This window comes from Liolophura sinensis, chromosome 1, assembly GCF_032854445.1.
Source record: "Liolophura sinensis isolate JHLJ2023 chromosome 1, CUHK_Ljap_v2, whole genome shotgun sequence".
In the NCBI taxonomy this organism is placed as follows: Eukaryota; Metazoa; Mollusca; class Polyplacophora; order Chitonida; family Chitonidae; genus Liolophura; species Liolophura sinensis.
The window spans coordinates 86,139,836-86,161,170 of NC_088295.1; the positions used below are offsets into that span (position 1 = coordinate 86,139,836).

The 21,335-nt window shown below is 37.9% G+C and overlaps 1 protein-coding gene and 1 long non-coding RNA gene across 5 annotated transcripts in view; one reads left to right on the plus strand and one right to left on the minus strand.

Annotated features, from left to right (window-relative positions):
• LOC135461935 (TBC1 domain family member 5-like) overlaps positions 1-13,748 on the plus strand; it is a 51,900-nt gene extending 38,152 nt beyond the window's left edge. For all 4 annotated transcript variants that reach the window (XM_064739220.1, XM_064739222.1, XM_064739221.1 and 1 more), the window contains 6 exons: positions 8,813-8,882; positions 9,231-9,386; positions 10,502-10,767; positions 11,421-11,520; positions 11,815-11,894; positions 12,662-13,748. In XM_064739220.1, coding sequence (XP_064595290.1) covers positions 8,813-8,882; positions 9,231-9,386; positions 10,502-10,767; positions 11,421-11,520; positions 11,815-11,894; positions 12,662-13,189 — 1,200 coding nt within the window. In that variant the 3' untranslated portion in view covers positions 13,190-13,748. The remainder of the gene's footprint in view (positions 1-8,812; positions 8,883-9,230; positions 9,387-10,501; positions 10,768-11,420; positions 11,521-11,814; positions 11,895-12,661) is intronic.
• A 6,140-nt stretch (positions 13,749-19,888) lies between these two features.
• LOC135461937 (uncharacterized) lies at positions 19,889-21,038 on the minus strand. Its single transcript, XR_010443412.1, has 3 exons — positions 20,984-21,038; positions 20,444-20,494; positions 19,889-20,040 (listed from the first exon to the last, which is right to left on the minus strand). It is a non-coding gene; the product is annotated as an uncharacterized LOC135461937 (long non-coding RNA).
• Between the last annotated feature and the right edge of the window lie 297 nt (positions 21,039-21,335).

The window sequence follows — 21,335 nt, forward strand, 5'->3', positions numbered from 1 at the left end:
TATATGAATACACAGTAGATGCTGATTGGCTGAGAGGGAAGAGTTCCTTGATCATGCTTAGTATATGAATACAGAGTAGATGCTGATTGGCTGAGAGCGACAAGTTCCTTGATCATGGTGGAATAAATGTAAAATAAATTTAAGATTAAGTTTAATCGTAGCTTAATTTTAACCTGATTTTAATCAACTTAAACTTAATTTTAACCTGAACTGGCATACATGTACATGTCTTACCAGCCAAACAGTGATGATTCTGTACTCCTTTAAAATCAAGGTAAATGCATTGTGACATTGTGTGTAGATGGTTTATCAAAATATCCCAGAAGATGTGTTTTGACAACTGTTGTTCATTCCTGACGTGTCTGTATATGCATGTTGTCAGGATTATGACAACATGTTTTACCTTCTAATCCTCATACACAATTCATTTTTAATGTACATGTATTATTGTGCTTTTGTTTTTTTTTTTTTGTTTTTTTTTTCACTTTTATTTACAATTCATTGAGTTTTACTGTTGTATTCAGATTACATTGAATACATTTTGTTACTTTTGTGAAATGCTTTTTCAAAATTTTTGCCCTGCAGTATTGTCTCTGTAGCAACTGAGTGTGCTTTTTTGTTGTTTTGTTCTTTACAGCATGATAAACAAAGAAGAAAGGTTAGATTATCCAAGCTCTTTTTTTTTCTTTTTTTTGACATGGTTCCATTAAAGCTACTTCTGAGGCCTGCCAGGGGAATGGTCTCAAGACTTGTACTTCCTCCTTGCCTCTTCTTTCCTTATTTAACTGCTATTAACAGCAGGCTTGGTTGGTAGGCATTACACACTCTGCATGTTACAAGGTTTTGCAATTTTCTGTGGGATGAGGTATTTTATGTTATCAGTTTAACCACTGCCCATGCTTTCCTGCATGCCTTCAGGCTGTTACCTTATGTGTCATGTATTTCAGTAAACGTACATAACAAGAAAAGCAGTTTGTCTTTCTAATCCTGGAACATATATTATTGCATTTTAGCGGCAGGCTAGAAAGAGCATACATGTATTATAACCCCCCATGACGTAATTGTTAGAGTGTGTCAGCATGCACAGCATGTAGAGGTGATAAGGGAAACTACATGCACTTATGTATCTTTGAAAAATTTGCCACTGGTTTCTTTCTTTGGTTGGGTTTTTAAAAAAATGTATATATATAATCTTTTTTTTTAATATCTGTATATATGAAATAGAATGTGATAGAAAAACGACATAGGTGTACACGTGAAACTGCCAGTATAATGGTTGTGAGCACTTACACTCCATGTTTTTGCCGGCATTGGTTTCTGAATTTCATATAGTGCCCGAAGTTTATTTGCTGTTGTAAAGAAGGTTGATGTGTTTAGCCACAGGGGCCAGTGTCACCTCCATCGTAGATTTTGTCCACATTTGAACAATTTGTAATGTACTGTAACGGCGTAGTTTCTCGTCCATTGACATGATGCCTTTCAAATACCTGTTATTCCTTCAGTGTTGGAGCCATCTGAATTTTACTACATTCTGAACAAAATAAGTGACAAATCCAGTTATAGAGTATTGTCTTTAAGACTTACTTTGATGGTGGTGTTTAGCTTCACATTGTGTATGGAAATCGTGTTTAGTGATACACTGCATTTTGTAATCATTGTGTACATTTTGACTTGACAATGCTGAAAAGTTTTTACATGTAGCTGTGACAAGTAACTCTGTAAGTCATATTCACAATTGCAAATTTGCACTTATTTTAAATACTGATTTGGTTATTATGTTCTTTCAATAATTCTTAAAAATGTGGAATTATCATATAGGGTATTTGACTTCATAGGAAGGAACATGCAGTACCAGTTTTCCTATGGTCATTAGTAAATTGTTGGAGAACTCTGCATGTCTGGTGTTTCTACACATTGAAATACATGTACAGATGCAGAGAGATGTGAATATATATATATATATATATATATATATATATATATATATATATATATATATATATATATATATATATATTCTTCATTTTAATAATGACATTAACACAATGCAATTGGCTATATACATGTACCTGTTTTTCAAGATTTGGCATGCTGAGAGTAGACTGAAGATATCGGGATATGTTCTTTGATTGTGATTGTCTACGATAGGAAGTGACAAGGGACACCAAACTTATATGCCTGCTATATCTCATATTGTAATTGTTCTGGCCACATTGGAAAATGGGAAATGACTAAGCGTTAGTATAGTTCAGCCAGACTAGGGACATTGGAAATTGTGGAATGACTAAGGCTTGGTGTGATGAGAGTGGACTGGCAACATTGGAACATGAGGAATGACTTAGGTTTGGTGTGGTGAGAGTGGACCGGCAACATTGGAACATGAGGAATGACTTAGGTTTGGTGTGGTGAGAGTGGACTGGCAACATTGGAACTGAGGAATGACCAAGGTCTGGTGTGGTGAGAGTGGACTGGCAACATTAGAACATGAGCAATGACCAAGGTCTGGTATGACGAGAGTGGACTGGCAACATTGGAACTTGAGGAATGACTAATGTTTGGTGTGGTGAGAGTGGACTGGCAACATTGGAACATGAGGAATGACTAAGGTTTGGTGTGGTGAGAGTGGACTGGCAACATTGGAACATGAGGAAGGACTAAGGCTTGGTGTGGTGAGAGTGGACTGGTGACATTGGAACATGAGGAATGACTAAGGCTTGGTGTGGTGCGAGTTGTCTGGTGACATTGGAACACGTGGAATGGCTAAGGCTTAGTGTGGTGCAAGTTGTCTGGTGACATTGGAACATGTGAAATGAGTAAGGTTCGGTGTGGTGCGAGTTGTCTGGTGACATTGGAACACGTGGAATGGCTAAGGCTTAGTGTGGTGCGAGTGAATTGGTGACATTGGAACATGAGGAAGGACTAAGGCTTAGTGTGGTGCGAGTGAATTGGTGACATTGGAACATGTGAAATGAGTAAGGTTCGGTGTGGTGCGAGTTCACTGGGGACATTGGAACATGAGGGAGGACTAAGGTTCGGTGTGGTGCGAGTTCACAGGGGACATTTGGAATGATAATAGTGGCATGGTGTGAGTAGACTGAGAACATTAGAAATTGTGGAATGGCTATGTTGGAATGGACTTGGAAAACAAGATATTGTGGAATAGCAGATGGCAATATGTGTTTTTAACCTTTGGGTGTAATTGATGAAAATATTATTTCTTTTGGATTTCACTGATTCTTGCAAGGCTTATCTCTTAGTTGAGTTCATGATAGTTTTTTGTGGCGTTTCAGAAAATACAGGTTTCTTCATATTGTAGATAAATGATGGGCTTATCTGGGTGCTAGGGCCCATTGATTTATAACATCAAAGAAACTCAAAACAAAAATGGAAACAAACATTTGTGGAACAAAGCTATAAAAGATTTGTCAACATTAAAACTCACTTTGTCTCCCCAGTCAAATGGGAAAACCAGTATTGTTTTAAAGTATCAAAGTTGTGAAATTGCAATTCTCATTGGGGTTCTTTAGCAATAAATTTCCATTTATGAAGTTCTAAAACTGTTGTGTTCAAAGTGAAGGCAGAACAATACTGAAGTTCACAGATTTAATAATTCTAAATGTCTTTGTATTTGTATGTGTAACTCAAATTTAATATTATATTGTGGGAGGAGAAGGCAGTTGAGCTATGTGGAAGCCATATCTTTTAGAATTCTTACAGACATGAATGACAAACATGCCACACCTAGTCGAGCCTGCTTGGTTATCACAGGACTGTTGGCGGGTAAGCTGTCTGTAAGCACAGGTATAGTTTGTGTGATACTGAAGTGGAAGGGTTCTGATTAATCTCTCTCTACTTACTCAGGGATATTGTGAAGGAAGTTATGGACCCAGCATATCTGGAACATGATGCCTAGTGAGTATTTCTACCTGGGATTGCTTATTTATTTATTTATTTGTTTGATTGGTGTTTTACGCCATACTCATGACTATTTCACTTATACGATGGTGGCCAGCATTATGGTAGGCTAGCACGCTAACCAACTGAGCCACAGAGGCCCCATCCAATGGGATTTGTTATTATTAACTTATATCCTCAGTTTACATTCACATTCTGCATTATGCATGTGCTATTTTGTCATGTTTATGGAGATGAAAATATATTTTTTTAACTAATCATCTGATGTCTCCTGTGTGACATGCATCCACTTTTTGCATTTAAATTCGTTAAGTTGTTGCAACATACACTAATTCTTCTAATTTTTGGGACAGATATTAGTATTGTTAAAAGTAGAATATTACGTTTCTTTACCAGCCTTTTGGAAAAAGTAAAGATATGAGTATGTTGTTCACTAGATTGTCTAACCATGTGAGAAGAAAGAAACTGAATATTCCCGCTAAAATTACATATATAATGGCTAAAATGAACTGACCGGGTGACCCAAAAATTAGAAGAAGTAGGGCACAAGTATTTCTATATGTGTTATAATATATTTATACCTTATTTTTTCTGCCTATTCAGCGCAATGTTCTGTCAAGTGATGGATACTGTGGAGCCATGGTATATGTCCAAAGAGGTTACACCAAATAGGGTATGTCACCAGTCCTGATCACTGGCCAGCGTCGCTGGCTGTGCCAGATAGGCAGTCTCACACTCAGGCATGCGGAAGAACCCTATTCATTTTCGGTCAGCTGGCCAATTCTTTTGAGGTCATTTGGGTCATTTAAGTTACATTTGGTCACAGGCTTTTAACAGTTATGTCTCTATTCTACATGCATATGAGAGAACTTTCTTGCTTTTCTTGTTTCCCTGGACACTTTTCAAAGTGCCTCCATAACATTGTGAACACATTGTCTCTTGAAACTGTACTTCTGGCCTAGAGGTGTTTTGAGCATTTTATTTCAATTCCTTTTCTCGTGTGTGTAAAATTCTAAACATGAATATGATTGGCCTGTATGGGAACATGTGGACAGTGTACTTCCTGGGGGTTGACGCAGATTTTTAACATTTTTAGAACAATAACATATAAAACTTAAAGGTCAGCTTAGTGTTGGGACTGGCCTAAAACAAGACATATGCCAGATCAGACTAGCCATCATGTGACATTACAATATTCTGTAACCAGTATACCCTCTTTTTTTGTGCCAGCAGGGTAAGGAGTTTGTGGTGACCCAGCCATTTGCCCGCCCTCAGGACCTGAACCCATCTAACGCTGTCGTCACCAAGCTGACTAGAATTCAGGACTACCTGCTGAGGAAGAACGACGTGGAGCTCCACATGCACTTGGAAAGGCTGGAGATAGCGCCACAGATATATGGCATGTAAGGCATAATATTTGGTATTTTCGTGGCTCATCTCACCCATAATAATTATCTGTCCGATATTCAAATCCTATCAGCCGTAACACCATGCATCAGTTCATTCTTACTGCTGATGTACATAGGCTCAGTCTCCATTAAAACAGTTTGATAACTGCAACAGAGGCTGACTTCATTTTATCCAATAAAATGTTATATGCCTAGGGAATGAAAAAAATTGTTTAGCGAGAACAGATATGTAAAACAGACTAGCTAAAAATTATATCTGTAGTTGATATTTGTTAGCACAAATAACCATGACTAAATAATTATGCAAACTGTGTTGTTTATATGTTTAAGATCTCTGTATTTTAGAGATTAATTAAGTCATGATCATTCTTGGGTATTTTGTTCTTGTGTTTGCCAGTCGTTGGGTGAGACTACTGTTTGGACGGGAATTCCCCATGCAGGACTTGCTGGTTATCTGGGACGCTGTCTTTGCTGATGGTATTGGATTTGACCTGGTTGACTACATCTTTGTAGCCATGCTTCTCTACATTAGAGACCTCTGTAAGTTGGTTATAGTTGTAAATAAATATGGATTGCCTAAAATAGAAACAATAGAATAGGTAGGGTGCCAGCAGCCTGCCAGGGACTTGCTTGTGGAATGGTAGTAGAGTAGTTGTAGGAAATTGTGGTTGGTAGATCATTGTATCCACTGTTCAGAGCATTAACTTTATATCATCTATGGAGTTTGTTATGGAACAGTTGAAGCCTGATGAAAGTATGCTGTTTATAGCCTAGTTTATTCACTAGTTCTGATTTCTCATTGATGGGGTATTAACAGGTGCATATTTTTTTCATTGAAATAGATGTACATGTAGACTGCTCTCATAATTTTCCATTAGATTCTTGCATTAACATTAAAGTGTTACTTTTTATATTATTGTATTTGTATGAACTGTTTGTGATGTATATTTTGCTGCTGTTTCGTCCTGGTTTACCCAACAGGAATTATTCTTTTTTTTTTCTTTGTTGTCACCTGTATAATATTAATAATCGTTTGACACTGTCAACAGATAACATCATCTATATTTTCAGTGTTGAGCAGTGATTACCCCACCTGTCTAAGCACCTTGATGAGATACCCACCTGTAGGGGATGTCCATTACTTTGTGGACAAGGCCCTCTGGCTAAGAGAACCTAGTGTGAGTGTGAACAACAAAATACTGTAAATCTTAAACCTTTTCAACCACTAAAGCACTTTTTCCAGTGGAATTTGTGCCTACAGTTATTTCAAAAATTTCCCAATAATGATATGTTTGTGTCATTGAATGAATGAAACTTTTATTTAAAGAGGATAGCTCTGTCAGATTTAACAGTTTGCTCTTCCCAGAGGCCGTCTATAACAATACATGAAAATTGAGTACTAACAGTTTATACAATCCCATTTTTTTAAAAACATGGAAACAGTTAATAATACATCACTACATGCAAGCTTCACTGAACTGTACAAGTTATTTCTTTTCACCCCATAACTCTCTCAGAGTGTTTCAGAACATTGGTTGCAGATGTGGTTGAAAAGGTTGCAGAATTAGGGTTGTGTTACACATTATACGAATTAGTCTGCGTAATATAACTTCATATTTATTTTTCGTTCATTGTTCAGAATTTGGGGAGATAAGTGGGACAATATTTTACATGTATATGTGTATCATGGAAATCCCTTCAGTCCTAGAGCCTGGTTATTGAATTGCTTGTCCTGTGCCCTAATTCAAGTGGTGCAAGTGTATGTGTTCATCATCAAAGCATGTTATTTAGGTATTTACCTGTACAGCTGTCATTTATGGGAAATAGATGTACATGTGGATCTATATCATGTAGAGTATTACATGAACAAGATTGTCATTTATACACGTACTTCAGTAGCACACCACATGTACCGTGAGACAACCGTCCTTATGACAACGTGTTGTTTTGATGGAATATTCAAACATGCGATCAAGTTTAATGATCTATTCCTTGTAGCAATTTGATATTGCTTTATAGACACAAATAAGTTCTATTCCATATCCCGTGTTCATTCTGCTGATTATAGTGTTACAGGAGAGGCTGTGTGGTTTAGCCAACCCATTGGTATAATCCATGGCCAATCTATCATAGAGATAATCTATGACATGTGGGTCTGGACTTCATGGTTTGTCAAGCCAAGTAAAAGAGATAATGTTTCATAATGACCCATCATTACTCCCCATGTAACATGTTAATTTTTACGATAGCAAATTCGATACAACAACATATTCTTCAGAAATCAACTTGCCTTTGTAAAAAACATTGTTTATACTTCACATTTGTGTTTTACACACACATACACATTTTGCTCATGTAATGTTCCACCATCCACCATCTAATTTGTATATTACCATGGCAACCAGCTGGTTATGTGTCAGAAATAATAAATGTGCATATACATGCATTTAAAATGTATAAAGTGAGTATATATATATCATTCCTAGAGCCATAGAGCTGTGGTTTAAACATTTGGTGGGTTGACACATATCAGTGAGGCAACCACCAATATGTTACCACTGATTTGGACAAATCCAAGGACACAGTTGTCTAAATAGGATGATTGCCATGACAACCAGACAACCAGTCTCTTATCACTAGATGTCCGTGTGGGCATACAGACATGTATGTGCCTGGTGAACAGCTTCCAAAGGATTTTGAGCTACAGTTTTTGTATTTGGTGGGTCATTGCTAGGATAATGCCTCACTGTCAGCAGTTGTCAAATTAGAAGGTACCTGTTACAATCATCCACAGCACTTTAAATATCCTTCATTAGTGTGGGTATCTTCAACAAGGTTCTGTCTGTCATCTTGCTCTGTGTCTACGTCCAACTTTGGTCTTGTGTTCCCTAATACATTGTATCTTACTTTAATAGGCTGCCTTAACTGTTTTATTGTCCCAGTCAGTCATCTCAGACTTTCCTGTATATATATTCCTGTGTTAATTTGTTCATTAGTGTATTCAGAAGTGACAGTTTTCAGGATTTGTCTCGAATTGATTTTCTCTTCTATGCTGTCAAGCTATGTTTCTGTGTTTCTTTCCAACTTAATCAGTTAAACATTAACCAGTTCAACAAGAAAGAAGAAAAAGTTGTTAATTTAGGCCTTCAGTCTAATGTACCTTAGGGGTTATTTATGTATTTTTATGTGATTGGTGTTTTATGCCATACTCAAGAATATTTCACTTACATGACGGCAGCTAGCATTATGGTGGGTGGAAACCGGGTAGAGCCCGGGGGAAACCACTACCATCGGCAGGTTGCTGGAACACCTTCCCATCTTCCCAAGTGCGGAATTTAAGGGGTGTTTCGATTATCTACACATGTAAGATTGATGTACATATATATGTGCGATGAAGTACAAATGTCTGTTAAATGGTTTCTGCTGTATTATTGTACATCAAATAGGTTTACATCACATAGCAGTTATGTATTTGTTTTTGTTCACAGCAGCAACCACGCCCTCCTAATTACACGTACCAGACTGTCAACAATGTGTCCAACAAGACAGAAGGCAGAGGTATTGTCTCACTGTCACCACTTACATGAGATGTCTTGTATATGAAATAGATGGGATACAGCTTTATACATAGCCTATATGCAAACAGCTCTCTTTAGGAAAGCTTTAGCATTGGAAGGTTTTTATCATGAACCTGTGTAGCTCTGTTTTCTTATGTAGATAATATTCAATTGAATAACTATTAAAATTACTTTTAGATTCTCTAATACCATTTATAATCCTGATAAACATGGTACTGGAATAGCCTTACTTTAGTATGGGTGTGGTCTAGTACCTGTAAACTAATATTTACCTATATATATATATATATATATATATATTCATTCCTGCTTCTCTTCCATGTAACAGTGCACAAAAATCGTCATGGACATATTATATCTGGCTTTTCTTCGCTTACTCGTAAAATCCATAACCGCCCTCATCATCTCCCCGTGTCCTCCTCGTCCAAGAAGCTTCCCAAATCTTCCAGCGAGCCCATGAACTTACAGACTGACATCTCCCCAGGTAGGGTGCAGTAACCGTGGTCACACAGATAGACAGTGTGCCCCATCCTGTGGCTTGTGAAATATAATAACTGCACCAAGCATTCCTGCTACACTTTGTGTTTTTTTATTTTTATTTTCATTCATTTTTTACCTGGCTAACCTGAGAGACTGGTGTAATGAGGCGTACAGTGCATGTAGTAGTGTCCAAGCATTTTGTGCCCCCCTCCCCCTCCCCCTCCCCACACTCGCGTCACTGTGTGTGTGCCTTTGTAATTTTTTTTCCCCTGGCTATAAAACCGGTGAAATGTAGTTTGTGTTTTAGTGAAATGTTAACCTGTTGGCAAGCCTTCTTGATTCCTCCATCACAGTATGTGTATGTATACCTTTTGCATGGGATGTTTTTTCTTCCTGTAAATGCTCATCATGCTGCTATGTTGAAAATGTGGTTGAGCCAATCTTTTGTAAAATTGCTATTATTACCCAAACTTTTGGCATGATGCTGGACATGTAGTATGATATGTTTTGAGAGAAAAAAAATGTGCAAATGATCTTTTAGGATTTCTTTATGACATTGTGGTTGGGCTTCGGTGGATTTTTATTTGGTGGTAGAACTAGAAGTTTTATTTAGTCTATGGTTTATTGTTGACAAGCTTCTGAAGTGACACATTTTTTGTGTGCTTGGGCATAATCTGACAAAATGCATGTGTGTGCAGGGGTGGAGTAAAACATTTTTGTTGTATGTCAGTGTGTAAGGTAGACATAAATACTTTATACTTTATACTTACAGCTTGAGCTTTAATGCAATAATTCTTCAGTAATATTTTTCAGATATGCTCAGAAGTTCATCTTGTACCTTTCATTTGTGAGATTGTGTATAGGATGTTGATAATTGTAAGATTGTGCATGTGTACGATGCTGATCTTGTATACATCCTCAACTAGAGAAGAGAAGGTTGTAAGATTGAGTAACTGTGTAAAATGTGAACAGCAAATTCTACCCAATGTTGACAGTGAAACCTCCACACTTTGACAAATACATTCTCAACTAGAGAAGAGGTAAGATTGTGTTTATCTGTAATGTGTTGACAGTAAATCCTCTAAACGGTTGACAGTAAATCCTCTGTAACGTTGACAGTGAATCCTCCACCAGAGAAGAGAGGCTCCACCCAGAGTTTATCAAGACTGGAGAGTTACACAACGGTCCGCTCAGCCCCATCTAGTGCTAGCCTTGCGCGCCTTGAGACTTCCAGTCTGCGGTCATACGACTCCAGGGGTTCTAGTCCCGGCATTACCCCTGACGAGGCATCCTCTCCTGCAGGCTACAGTCCCTCCCGCTTTTCTACACTGCCACGTGCCAAAAACAACAAGATGAAGAAGATATCCAAAACTGTAAGCCAACGTGTCAGTATTTTATGTATTAATATAATATACCCTTATTGTTACAAGTAAACAGAAGATCTGTTTTTGAACTTGAAAGAAGGAAATACAAATTAACAATTTGAGGTTTCATGTCTTCTTGCACCACGGACCCTGGTTAAAGATTGGATGTTTAGTTTGACACACAAAAAACCAGCTTAAACATAACTGAAGAGCAGCTAAAAATTCAGGAGTACATGTACATGATTGATATTGAGGAGAGAAACATGTGTGACAGTATTCAAAAGCTAATTAATGTTTGAAGTTTAAATTTGATGTCAGTGCACAGTCTGAGTTTGCAGGCTAGTAGAGGAAATGTTTTTTGTTAGAAAGAAGCAACGTAACATGTGCATACAATTTTATGGTGGCTTGAGTATCTGTTACATCTCTCCAATACAGTACATGAATGTGTTCCACTTTGTCAGCTGTCTTGTGTTATCCTTTCAAATTTAAATATCCTACAGGTAAAACTCCAACCATTCAGTAAATGAGGTTGACTGTGTTTTGTTTGACATTCCTCGCTCTCACATGGGCAGTCTGTTATGACATATTATGTTACAACATGTTATGTTACAGCAGCATAAGATAAGCTGCCAGACGAGTGAGCCTTCAGTTTATGGTTCGTGTTTTGGTTGTAGGAGATGCAGCTGTCTCAGCAAGCTGCACTGTACCAGGGCCAGCTGAATGACAAAGAGTCCATGTGTCGTTACTGTGCCAGCAAACTGGATATACACATAGGTAAGCCACTGCCATGTAAACCCTTAGGAGAACAGGTATAATGGAAACTAAAGTGTTTGTGATCTCATCGTCATCTACCTTGTCAGCAGTGATTAGGCTGGGAGATTTGTTTACAGCCCTTGTATTTTGGAGAACAGAGCATTGGGTGCAACCATTAGATGCCAGTTCAAGGTTGGTCATATTTCAGTAGCTTTCTTGAAAGGGCTGATTTTTTTTTCAGAGATAATGTTATAAAAAATCATTGTTTAACATGCCACATACAGGTTTTATTGAAGTAATTCTTTTTTGTTTCAGAAAATTTACAGTCCCAGCTTCTGAGATGTTCCTCAAACTGTGAGGATGAAATGCTTATAGCTTTAGCTGGTATCAAACAGGTATGTAAATGTTATTTTAACGAGGTACATGCAACTTGTGCCCAAGGGTATTTTGATAAAATTATCTGAGCTAACTTACTATTTGTTGCTATTTGATAAATAAATTGTTTTGTGCAGGTGTTAAACTCAGGTCATTGTCAAATAATTACTGCAGCTGTCTTCAGGATACAGAGAAGTTTAAGAATCAAAAGCACATTTTGCTTTATTCTGATTTATTCATCCACTTATAAACAGGGCCACTTAAGAGGGTTTTCTTTGTGAAGTCTGATTTCTGTAAATTTTCAACCTTTTCAACCACTAAAGCACGTTTTGCTGTGGATTTTGTGCGTAAAATTATTATGAAAATGCTGCTAAAAATTAATGTGCTTGTGTCTTTTAAGATGCAAGCTTCATATTATTTTTTAGATCCTAAAATTATCTAAGAGTGTTTCAAAATATTGGTTGCAGAGGCGGTTGAAAAAGTTGAAGAATTTAAATCGGGCAATTTCTTAGCAGCAAAAGTTGAAAGGTTGACACCATCATTTTCAGGCTTTTTCCCTGAACTCCTTAAGCTGGAACTGCCTGAGTGATGGCTGTTGCCATGTTCCAGATGTATGTTAATGATGTAGAACAGTGTCTATAACAGGGTAACAAAATCACCGATGAGTGCGAGTATTCTGCTGTAATGAGAGAGACAAATTCCTTCCTGATATTTGTTGATCAGAACATTTTATATTGCTCGGAAGTTCAGAATACATGTACATGTATCTTTGTGTTTTCTGCTGTAGGTGAGAGACATTCTCAAAGGCACCCTTCGCTTTGCACACAATATGCTTGACGAAGACGAGATACGAATCAGCGACAATCACTACAAGGAAGAGTCGCCCTGTGTGAAGACGCCTGAATCCATGGACCAATCAATGACCAGCGGGGATCACTCCCCTGAGCATTCCATAACCAACAGCCAATCACATCACGTGGACACCAAGCAGCCTGTGGGCAGAGGTAAGAAAGGCCTGTTTTACATGAGCAGTGAGGAACATTCAGAGGACTCACCGGACGGGGTGAAGCACCAGGAGAGGGAGAGGGAACGGGAGCGATCAGCGTCCTATGAAATGGGAGACTTCAGGCGTAACCTACGCCGAAAGTCTGAAGACATGTGCGGTCAGCAGAGTCACATGCTGTCTGTGTCATCTGCAGACTCCAGTGCTGCGAGCACACCTGGGCAGACTCCAGGGGAGGAGCTAGAGGTCAGCCCTAACCCTCTTTACAGGAGGGATTCCTATGATAACATCACTGATGATACAGCCCAGTAACCAGCCAGCTGAAGCCCTCTGTACAGGAGAGACTTCTATGATAGCATCAGTGATGATACCACCAGGCACAGCTCATATCCCTCTGTACAGGAGAAACTCTCACGATAACCACTGATGATACACCCCAGTTATCAACCAGCCTAGCCCTCTGTGCAGTGGAGATTCCTACAATAGTATCATTGATGAAACAACCCAGTAACCAACTAGCCACAGCCCTCTGTACAGGAGAGACTCCTATGATAACATTACATCATTGATGATAGCCCTCTGTACAGTCCCTGGAGATTCTACAATAGCATCATTGATGATACATCGATGATGTACACTGTATAGTTATCATCCAGCCAGTGCGATGTATTAAAGTACTGTGTGTAAAGTTTTATGAAGCTGCTAGTCTCCAGGCTGAGATAAGAACAACTGTGAGTGTATAATATTACTTTACTATTGATTCAGTGGCTGTCACTTATAATTTTATGAGCATTGTAACAGACGGAGTAAATAAAGTCATATGGGTGGAGCATGCTTACATGTAATATACCGGTACATTTTTATGTGCTCACTAAGCATTACTGAGCATTCAATACTCACATATATATCTATATATGTATATATATATATATAGGTATGTACTTATTGTGATAATATATTGAGCTGATCATTTACATTGATTTGCATATATATATATATATATATATATATATATATATATATATATATATATATATACATACCATATCTTAACATCTTATTTATGTCAAATCTTACCATGACTCCCAGTAATCGTGAATAGATTTTATGAGCATTGTAACAGCTGTGTGTCCATATAAAATATGTATAAATTGTGTGAATTGTAGAACATTTGTTATTACTTAAACAAGTGCTAGTTGACACGGCTGTATTGGTATCTGTAATAGTGATGGTGCACATCAGCTGCATGTGTCAGCTGTGCAATACATTACTAGGTATATATACACTGCATGACAAGGCAATGCCACTTAACACAAAGTCTGGTTTACTGCATATTTTCTGGTCTGTGTTTGAAATGTTTCTAAACCTGTAGTCTCTTGAAAAGTTTCAATGGTGTCAAATCTTACCATGGCTCCCAGTAATCATGAAGAGTTTTGAGAAATAAGAGAGATATTAAATAAGCAGGTGTACGTCATCCAACAGAGGATTTAGTCCTGCAGGAATTGTATTCAAAATTACAGATGTTACCCTATGTCTAGCATAACTGTTCCATTTATATAATACACATTTATCACAAGATTAAGACCTGATCAGTTTAAGCCAAATTGATAATTGCTTTTCTAGGATTTGTTCTGTGTAAAATTACAGAATCAAACTGATTATTGTTTTTGTAATAAGGCCCTAAAATGTGTCAACTACGTGTAAAAGTACAGGACCAAACTGGGTGCTGTTTTTCAAGAATTTTCCTGTGCATGTTCCTGTGGAGAATGCTCATTCCTGTGTAATTCACGAACAAATGTAAGCTATCACCTTTTGTTTATGAACAGCTTTCAGTTTTACTGTGAAAAGTTTGTAAGTTTTACCATCGAATTGGTGTGAAATTTATCAAACTGCAGAATTGACATAGTCTTATAATTCTATTTTTTTTTTAGCCATCAAAAACAAGATCATAAGTACAAGATCCCAGGTTGGCCAGCCAATCAAAATGCTGATATTTGAAATAATAGTGTCTCATTGGCCACAAAGTCGTGGGAAATTACTTTGCCTTGAGTGAGCTAAATTAGTTTCTTTATTCTGATTCTTGTTTCTCTTGGATTTGTCCTATGTATTAAAATTACACAATCAAGCTGATTCCTGTTTTTCTAGAAAATCGTCAAGATGAGACTATTTTTTTCTGTGCTAGTCCTGTGCAAATTAGCAGAATCAAACTGATTCTTCTTTCTGTAGTAAATCCTAAAATGTGTAAATTACAGGACTAAACTGGTTCAAGAATTTTCTCACCCCTGTGGAGAATTCACAAATATAAGCTATTTGGTGTTTCTAGTTACCTGTCGACGATATGTTATGGAATGAGAATCACAACAACTACGTATCTACAAGTAGGAATGTGCCAAGCTAATTTAGTAATATATATAGTTGCTAAGTTAATTGCCAAAAGATTTTGTACTTGATTAAGTGGGAAAAATTCCAATAGCACTGGAAACCAGTACAGCTGATATATGCAATTGTTTATAAAATGTTGTATGTTTGAAGTCTGAAAATGTGTGAGAAATAAGAAACTTAATTTTGAAGTGTAAGTGCTAGCTTATTACTGGTGGCAATATGTGTGTGATAACATGCTTTTATTGGTTGTGTTGCTGAAAAATAGCTGTGTGTTATTGTACATCTAATCTTTTTAATTGTATGTATATTTATGTGGTGATACATGTTTACATATTGTCATTGCTGAATTATTGATGATCTTGTTTTAATATTAGGGCATAAATATAGGCACACTACAGCAGATTAGACACTCATTTTGGCAGTGTGAGTTTGGGCCAGCTGTATTCCTCTTAGTGTTTTACGTAAGGAACTACATGTGTAGCATGGCAAGCAGTGCAGTATGTGTTACCATGGCATTTCATGCTTGTATCATTAAGAGTGCTCCGTGCAAATTGAACCAGGTTTAATAGTTAACATATGTAATGCAGTGTGGTGTGTCATAGTGGTCGGTGGTACTGTGTAGCAGTGTGTGGATGTTTCAGGTGGTCAGCACAATCAAAATGATTTGTAAGTGTGGTCTATACTCTGCTCCAGGTGGAGAGTAGAAAGGAACTGGACATGTTGAAAATTATGTCTACCAGTATCCCTGATGGATGGTGGAACAAGAGCTGGTCTCTGCTTTGTGCATGTCAACAATTCTGTGATTTCTGTTTTATGTAAAAACAGCAGCCATTCCAAGCTGCCAGTCATTTCCCAAGTGTTCATGTAACCAATCAGAAGTTGTTAAATAAATCTATTGAAGTTCACAAAGTAGTTTTTTTTTCATTGTATATAAGCCTTGTTTAATAGACTCCACCCAGATAAACATGTGGTGTAACGGATCTGTATTTATGGTGTGTTTGTGAACACGTTTTCTTTTGATCACTTTGAATTTTTTATTTACACTAAAATCACTTTTACCCTGTTGTATCTATAGTCACTGACCCTCATATTGGGCTCGGCGTTTTATGAGGGTTAGTGATACCATATATTTCCATACCCTGTCACTGAGTAACCATGTAACAAATTTATGCTGCAGGTCCCATCAGTTCGGGTGCAGAAGATGGTTGTATAGGTGAATCGCTTGAGCCAGGGAAATAACCTAGACAGCAGACTAGCATGGTATTTTGTCTGATGCAGAGGATAATAAGAAATAATATATACTAGCTACCACATTTTATTTCTAACCAGCTTCCAGTTTTTCTGTGAGAAGTTCAGTTTGTACGTTTTTCCTCTATATTCGTGTGAAATTCATGTGAGGCAAAAATCACTCTTTTAAACAAGTTTTGCTTATAATTAAGCCCAGTTTGAGCAACCAACTTACAAGTATTACAGTTGAATAAACACGGCAGTATTTCACCTATAACAGAACCACCACAGATAATGGGGAACCTTTCACTGCCTAAAGTATCTGGGATCTGAGCTGAGAAGTTACCTGTCACGTAGATTTGGTCGCAAGGTTACCAGGTCTCAACTGTAGGAGACGCATGAATGCAGTATATGATGTAATAATGGTATATGGTAATTTACAGAATTAATATGCACACAGAGCATCAGTGATGGAACATCATCCTAGTGTTATTGTGCTTTATACGCATGTAAAACTTCAAGTCAATGCATGCTGTACTTTTTAGATATCACCTACCATTTTGATTGATTTATATATATATTTATTTATTTGTTTGATTGGTGTTTTACACCGTACTCAAGAATATTCCACTTATACCAGCATTATGGTGGGAGGAAACCTCGCAGAGCCCGGGGAAAACCCACAACTATCTGTAGTTTGTTGGCAGACCTTCCCACGTACGGCCGGTGAGGAAGCTGGTCTGAGCTCTACTTGGAACTCACAGTGACCGCATTGGTGAGAGGCTCCTGGGTCATTATGCTGCGTTAGCGCACTAACCAACTGAGCCAGAGGCCCTCCACCTAACATTTTGTTTAACATTGATTTTAATGCACAGTGCAATACACAATAAGTCATGAATTTATGGTATTTAATATGCACACACTGTATTAATGATGGAATATCCCCCTTGTGCTGTTGTCCTCTACTTAAGTGTGCAAAGCCTGATCTCAGTACCTGCCGTACCACCCCTAACATTTTGTTTAACATTGCTTTCCCTTCCTTTTGTTATTGGACGTCAACGCTCAGGTTTGATGTAAGGTACACGCGTACTTTGTACAGCTGAGGCAAAAATGTCCCTCGTTCAGACACACCTGAAATGCAACCTGCAAGTGTTGATAAGGACTCCCCTGCTAACACTACTCCATACCACTGATGTATGTAGTTATTTCATTGTTGTTCAATCCCACTCTCAAGGATTTGTCACATGACAGTATTATCAGTGCAGGAAACCTGGGGAAAACCACCAACCGTTGACAAGGTACTGACGAACTTCTACACCTGACGTGTAGATGTACATTTCAGTGGTAGAGACAAATGGTAGTATGTGCAAATAGCCAAGCAAGCGTCGTCATGGAAATTTGTGAGAATTCAGTTACTGCTAGAATCACCTGAACTTGACAGTTTTGTCTGTCACTTCATGTCATGACTTCCTCCACACAAGCTTGCTTGCTGTTTCATATGAAGTTCTCCTGTGAACAGTGTCTCACACCTTCATGCATACCATGGCTGCAAGTGATTCACCCCGAAAATTCTGGCTTGAAATCACTTTTCAAACGTGCCACTGTTGTTGGAGTATTACTGTACATGTGAATGTAAATGGTGCACCACAAGTATAGGCCTATACATGTACCTCACAGCTTTCGTGTCCTACTGATTTCAAACAGTACAGTGAATACAGACACGTCCATACTCTTAACTCCAAAAGGTAGAATCTTAGAATTGCACCTCAACTAGGTGTCTTTCTGAAACACCTCAGGATTTGTCTAAAATGTCAATGTTTTTAGGTTCTCTTTTTAATGATGATACCGCGACAGTGCTTGGATACCTCTTGTACAATAAGACATAATGGTTGAGCAACCTTTGTCAGGTACTTTCTGAGGTAAGGTGGTTGCCCTTGTGATTTTATCCATTTCCGACCACCTGTAAAGGTGAAATGGTATATAAGTTTTGCTAAAAGTAAGGTGTTCTGTTTAAAACCTGTCCAAAAAAAGCAGCTGTAAGCACCATGTTTCATGTTTTAGCTGGACTCTGAATTGTTCCTTACACTCAAGGCATTACATCAAACATTCACGTGCCAATCAACCATAATGGGACACTTCTAGGTCAACAAAGGCAGGACCAACATTCAACACACACTATGAACTAAGAGGGTATGTGAAGTAAAAAATTAAGCCCTGTAAACAGAAGTGTTCAGTTTTCAGTGATGTCAGAAAGACGCAAGGCACATAAATTTTAGTCTCCAAATCGTGTACCAAGCTAGTTTATGAGTTGTGCAAAATCAAAAATGTGTATACCAATTGCTTTCATTGCAGGCGTTTTGCTTTCCAAACATTGCATATATGACTGCTAGTCCTGGGCTCAGCAATGTAACAAGGCAAACATTTAATACCACATTGGGGGTCCAAAATCAGAAACAAACTACAATTTTTGAGGACTGACACCTTTATTAAAATTCTCAGTCATCAGAGGAATAAGACATTTATCGGTTTGTTTTACTTCTAAATGCTGAATATAAGATGAGCGAGATTATTTCTGGCTCACTGATTTCTGAGATATCTTCTAGCAAGTGCAGTGTTCTATATCCATATGCAGGAATTGCTCAGGTTCTGAATCTATGCCAAATTTGAGATGAATTCAAAATTAACCAATCCTCTTAATATCGTAAAGCTGTGGATATTCATGTTATAAATGATGGCTTGAGAAAGCAAAAACACATATAATCGTTAATCATAACGTTCTTACCTAGAGCCATATAATGGCAAGTATTTCAAATTAGTGTCAAACACTTCAAGATAATGTCAAAATAACGCTACATGGTGACACATTACCACATAACCTGGAAGTTTAACAAAATCTTTTCTATCCAAACACAGTCAACACGAGATATCTTAAAAGCTGGCGTAAACATAGAGAGCAAAAGATAATGACAAGCACAGTGTGAAGATGATGACAAACACATTGTGAAGATAATGACAAACACAGTGTGAAGATAATGACAAACACAGTGTGAAGATAACAAGCACAATGCTACTTATTACTCCTGACACTCCTTCATTACTATTTAAATACACTAGGAAGCCACACCGGTAAGTGAAGGAGACTCGCATGTTCTTATGACAGGGTCAAAGGTGAAGAGGTGAACAGTTATCAAAGTGTGATATCATTCAGTACAGCTGGACACACCAGTCAGTGACATGATTATGCCTACATGTAGACACCGTTTAATAAGCCACTATGTACAGCTATGACAATAAGAAATGTGGCGCATACAACCAAAAAACAGAAGTGGGCACCATTGGTAGATGACATAGGACAATGATGGCAGTTTTAACAGTCCTTAACCACATATACATGCAAGGACAAGCTTTACGATGAACTTCGACTGCGCCGACGCCCCCTACTTCGACTACGGCTGCGACTGCTGGACTTGCTGTGTGCACGTCGAGCGCGTTTTCCTCGAGAGACACTTCTGGAAACCCTGCGACGAGAGCGGCTTCTAGAACGAGTGCGACTTCTGAAATATGTAAGTGTATAAATAATGACGAGGTATGGATATGATGGGACTCGAAACTTTCTAGTATTCACATAATAAACGGATAACAAATAGCTCATTTGATTCCCTTCATAAACAGATATGCAGTTCAAATGTATTACATTAATGTGCGAGTCAAATCCTTGCTATGCTGCCTTGGTGTAATAGTCATACAGATAGTATATTCCACATCACACGCAGAATCGGGAGGCCTTAGATCAGGATCATTTCACATTAACCTATCGAACAAAGTTCACAAAGGAATGAATGATTATGGCTTAATGCCACTCCAGCAATATTTCAGCCATATGTCATTTGTGGCTACTGTACATAAGGAGCTGTACACATGGACAGGCAAGCGGTAAACTGAATAAAAGACACTGACCTGCGCTTGATAGGAGACCGACTTTTGCTGCGCGAGGAACTGCTGCGTCTTCTGCAATATATCAGAACCGAAAAATTTGCTACTAAAACCATCCCACTTCAGAACAAAAAATTGAAATTTCAGATCTATTATGCAATTAACTGACCCAACGCAAATTTCTGTCACTGTGAACCCTACCAAGAGAATCAGTGTCTCCACCTTGTATTTTCAAATTTTTAGTGAAGAGGAAGGATACTACCTGATACTACTACTTCTTCAGTCCCTTTGTGTATTTATTTATTTATTCGATTGCTGTTTTACTCAATATTTCACACATACAACAGCGACCAGCATTATGGCGGAGAAAATCTGGCAGAGCCAGGGTTAAACATGCCCATTTGCAGGTTTCAGCCCAGTGTAGTATGCCTTATAGGGTGGTCTAACTTGACAAATTCCTTTACTTGACCACGGTCAAGCCAATTACAAAGAATTCCACAACAAGGTACTTCTATAGTTACATTAAAGTGGTGGCTATGACCATTTTTCTTAACAAGGTCTTACCTGCGAGATCTTCCAGCAGATCTACTGCGTCTGAATCTATGGGGGGAGTATCTCCCTCGCACTTCTGTAGGAAGGGGAACATTTTCAATTTATACAATCCATAAAAGAGATGATACACTTAAGTTACTAGATTTGTTGCCATTCAAATTTGTTGCAATTCACACCTACTACTATATATGTTTATCTATGACCTGCACTTCCTACGAAAAAACATTTCGTTTTGCTTGACATGAATATTCTTCTTTACCAATGTGGACAGCCACGATGACATCTGGGGGATTAGGACTCTAGCTGTCAGAAATAATGACATAATATTTCTACTGAGGGTACCCAACAGCTGTACAGTTAACAA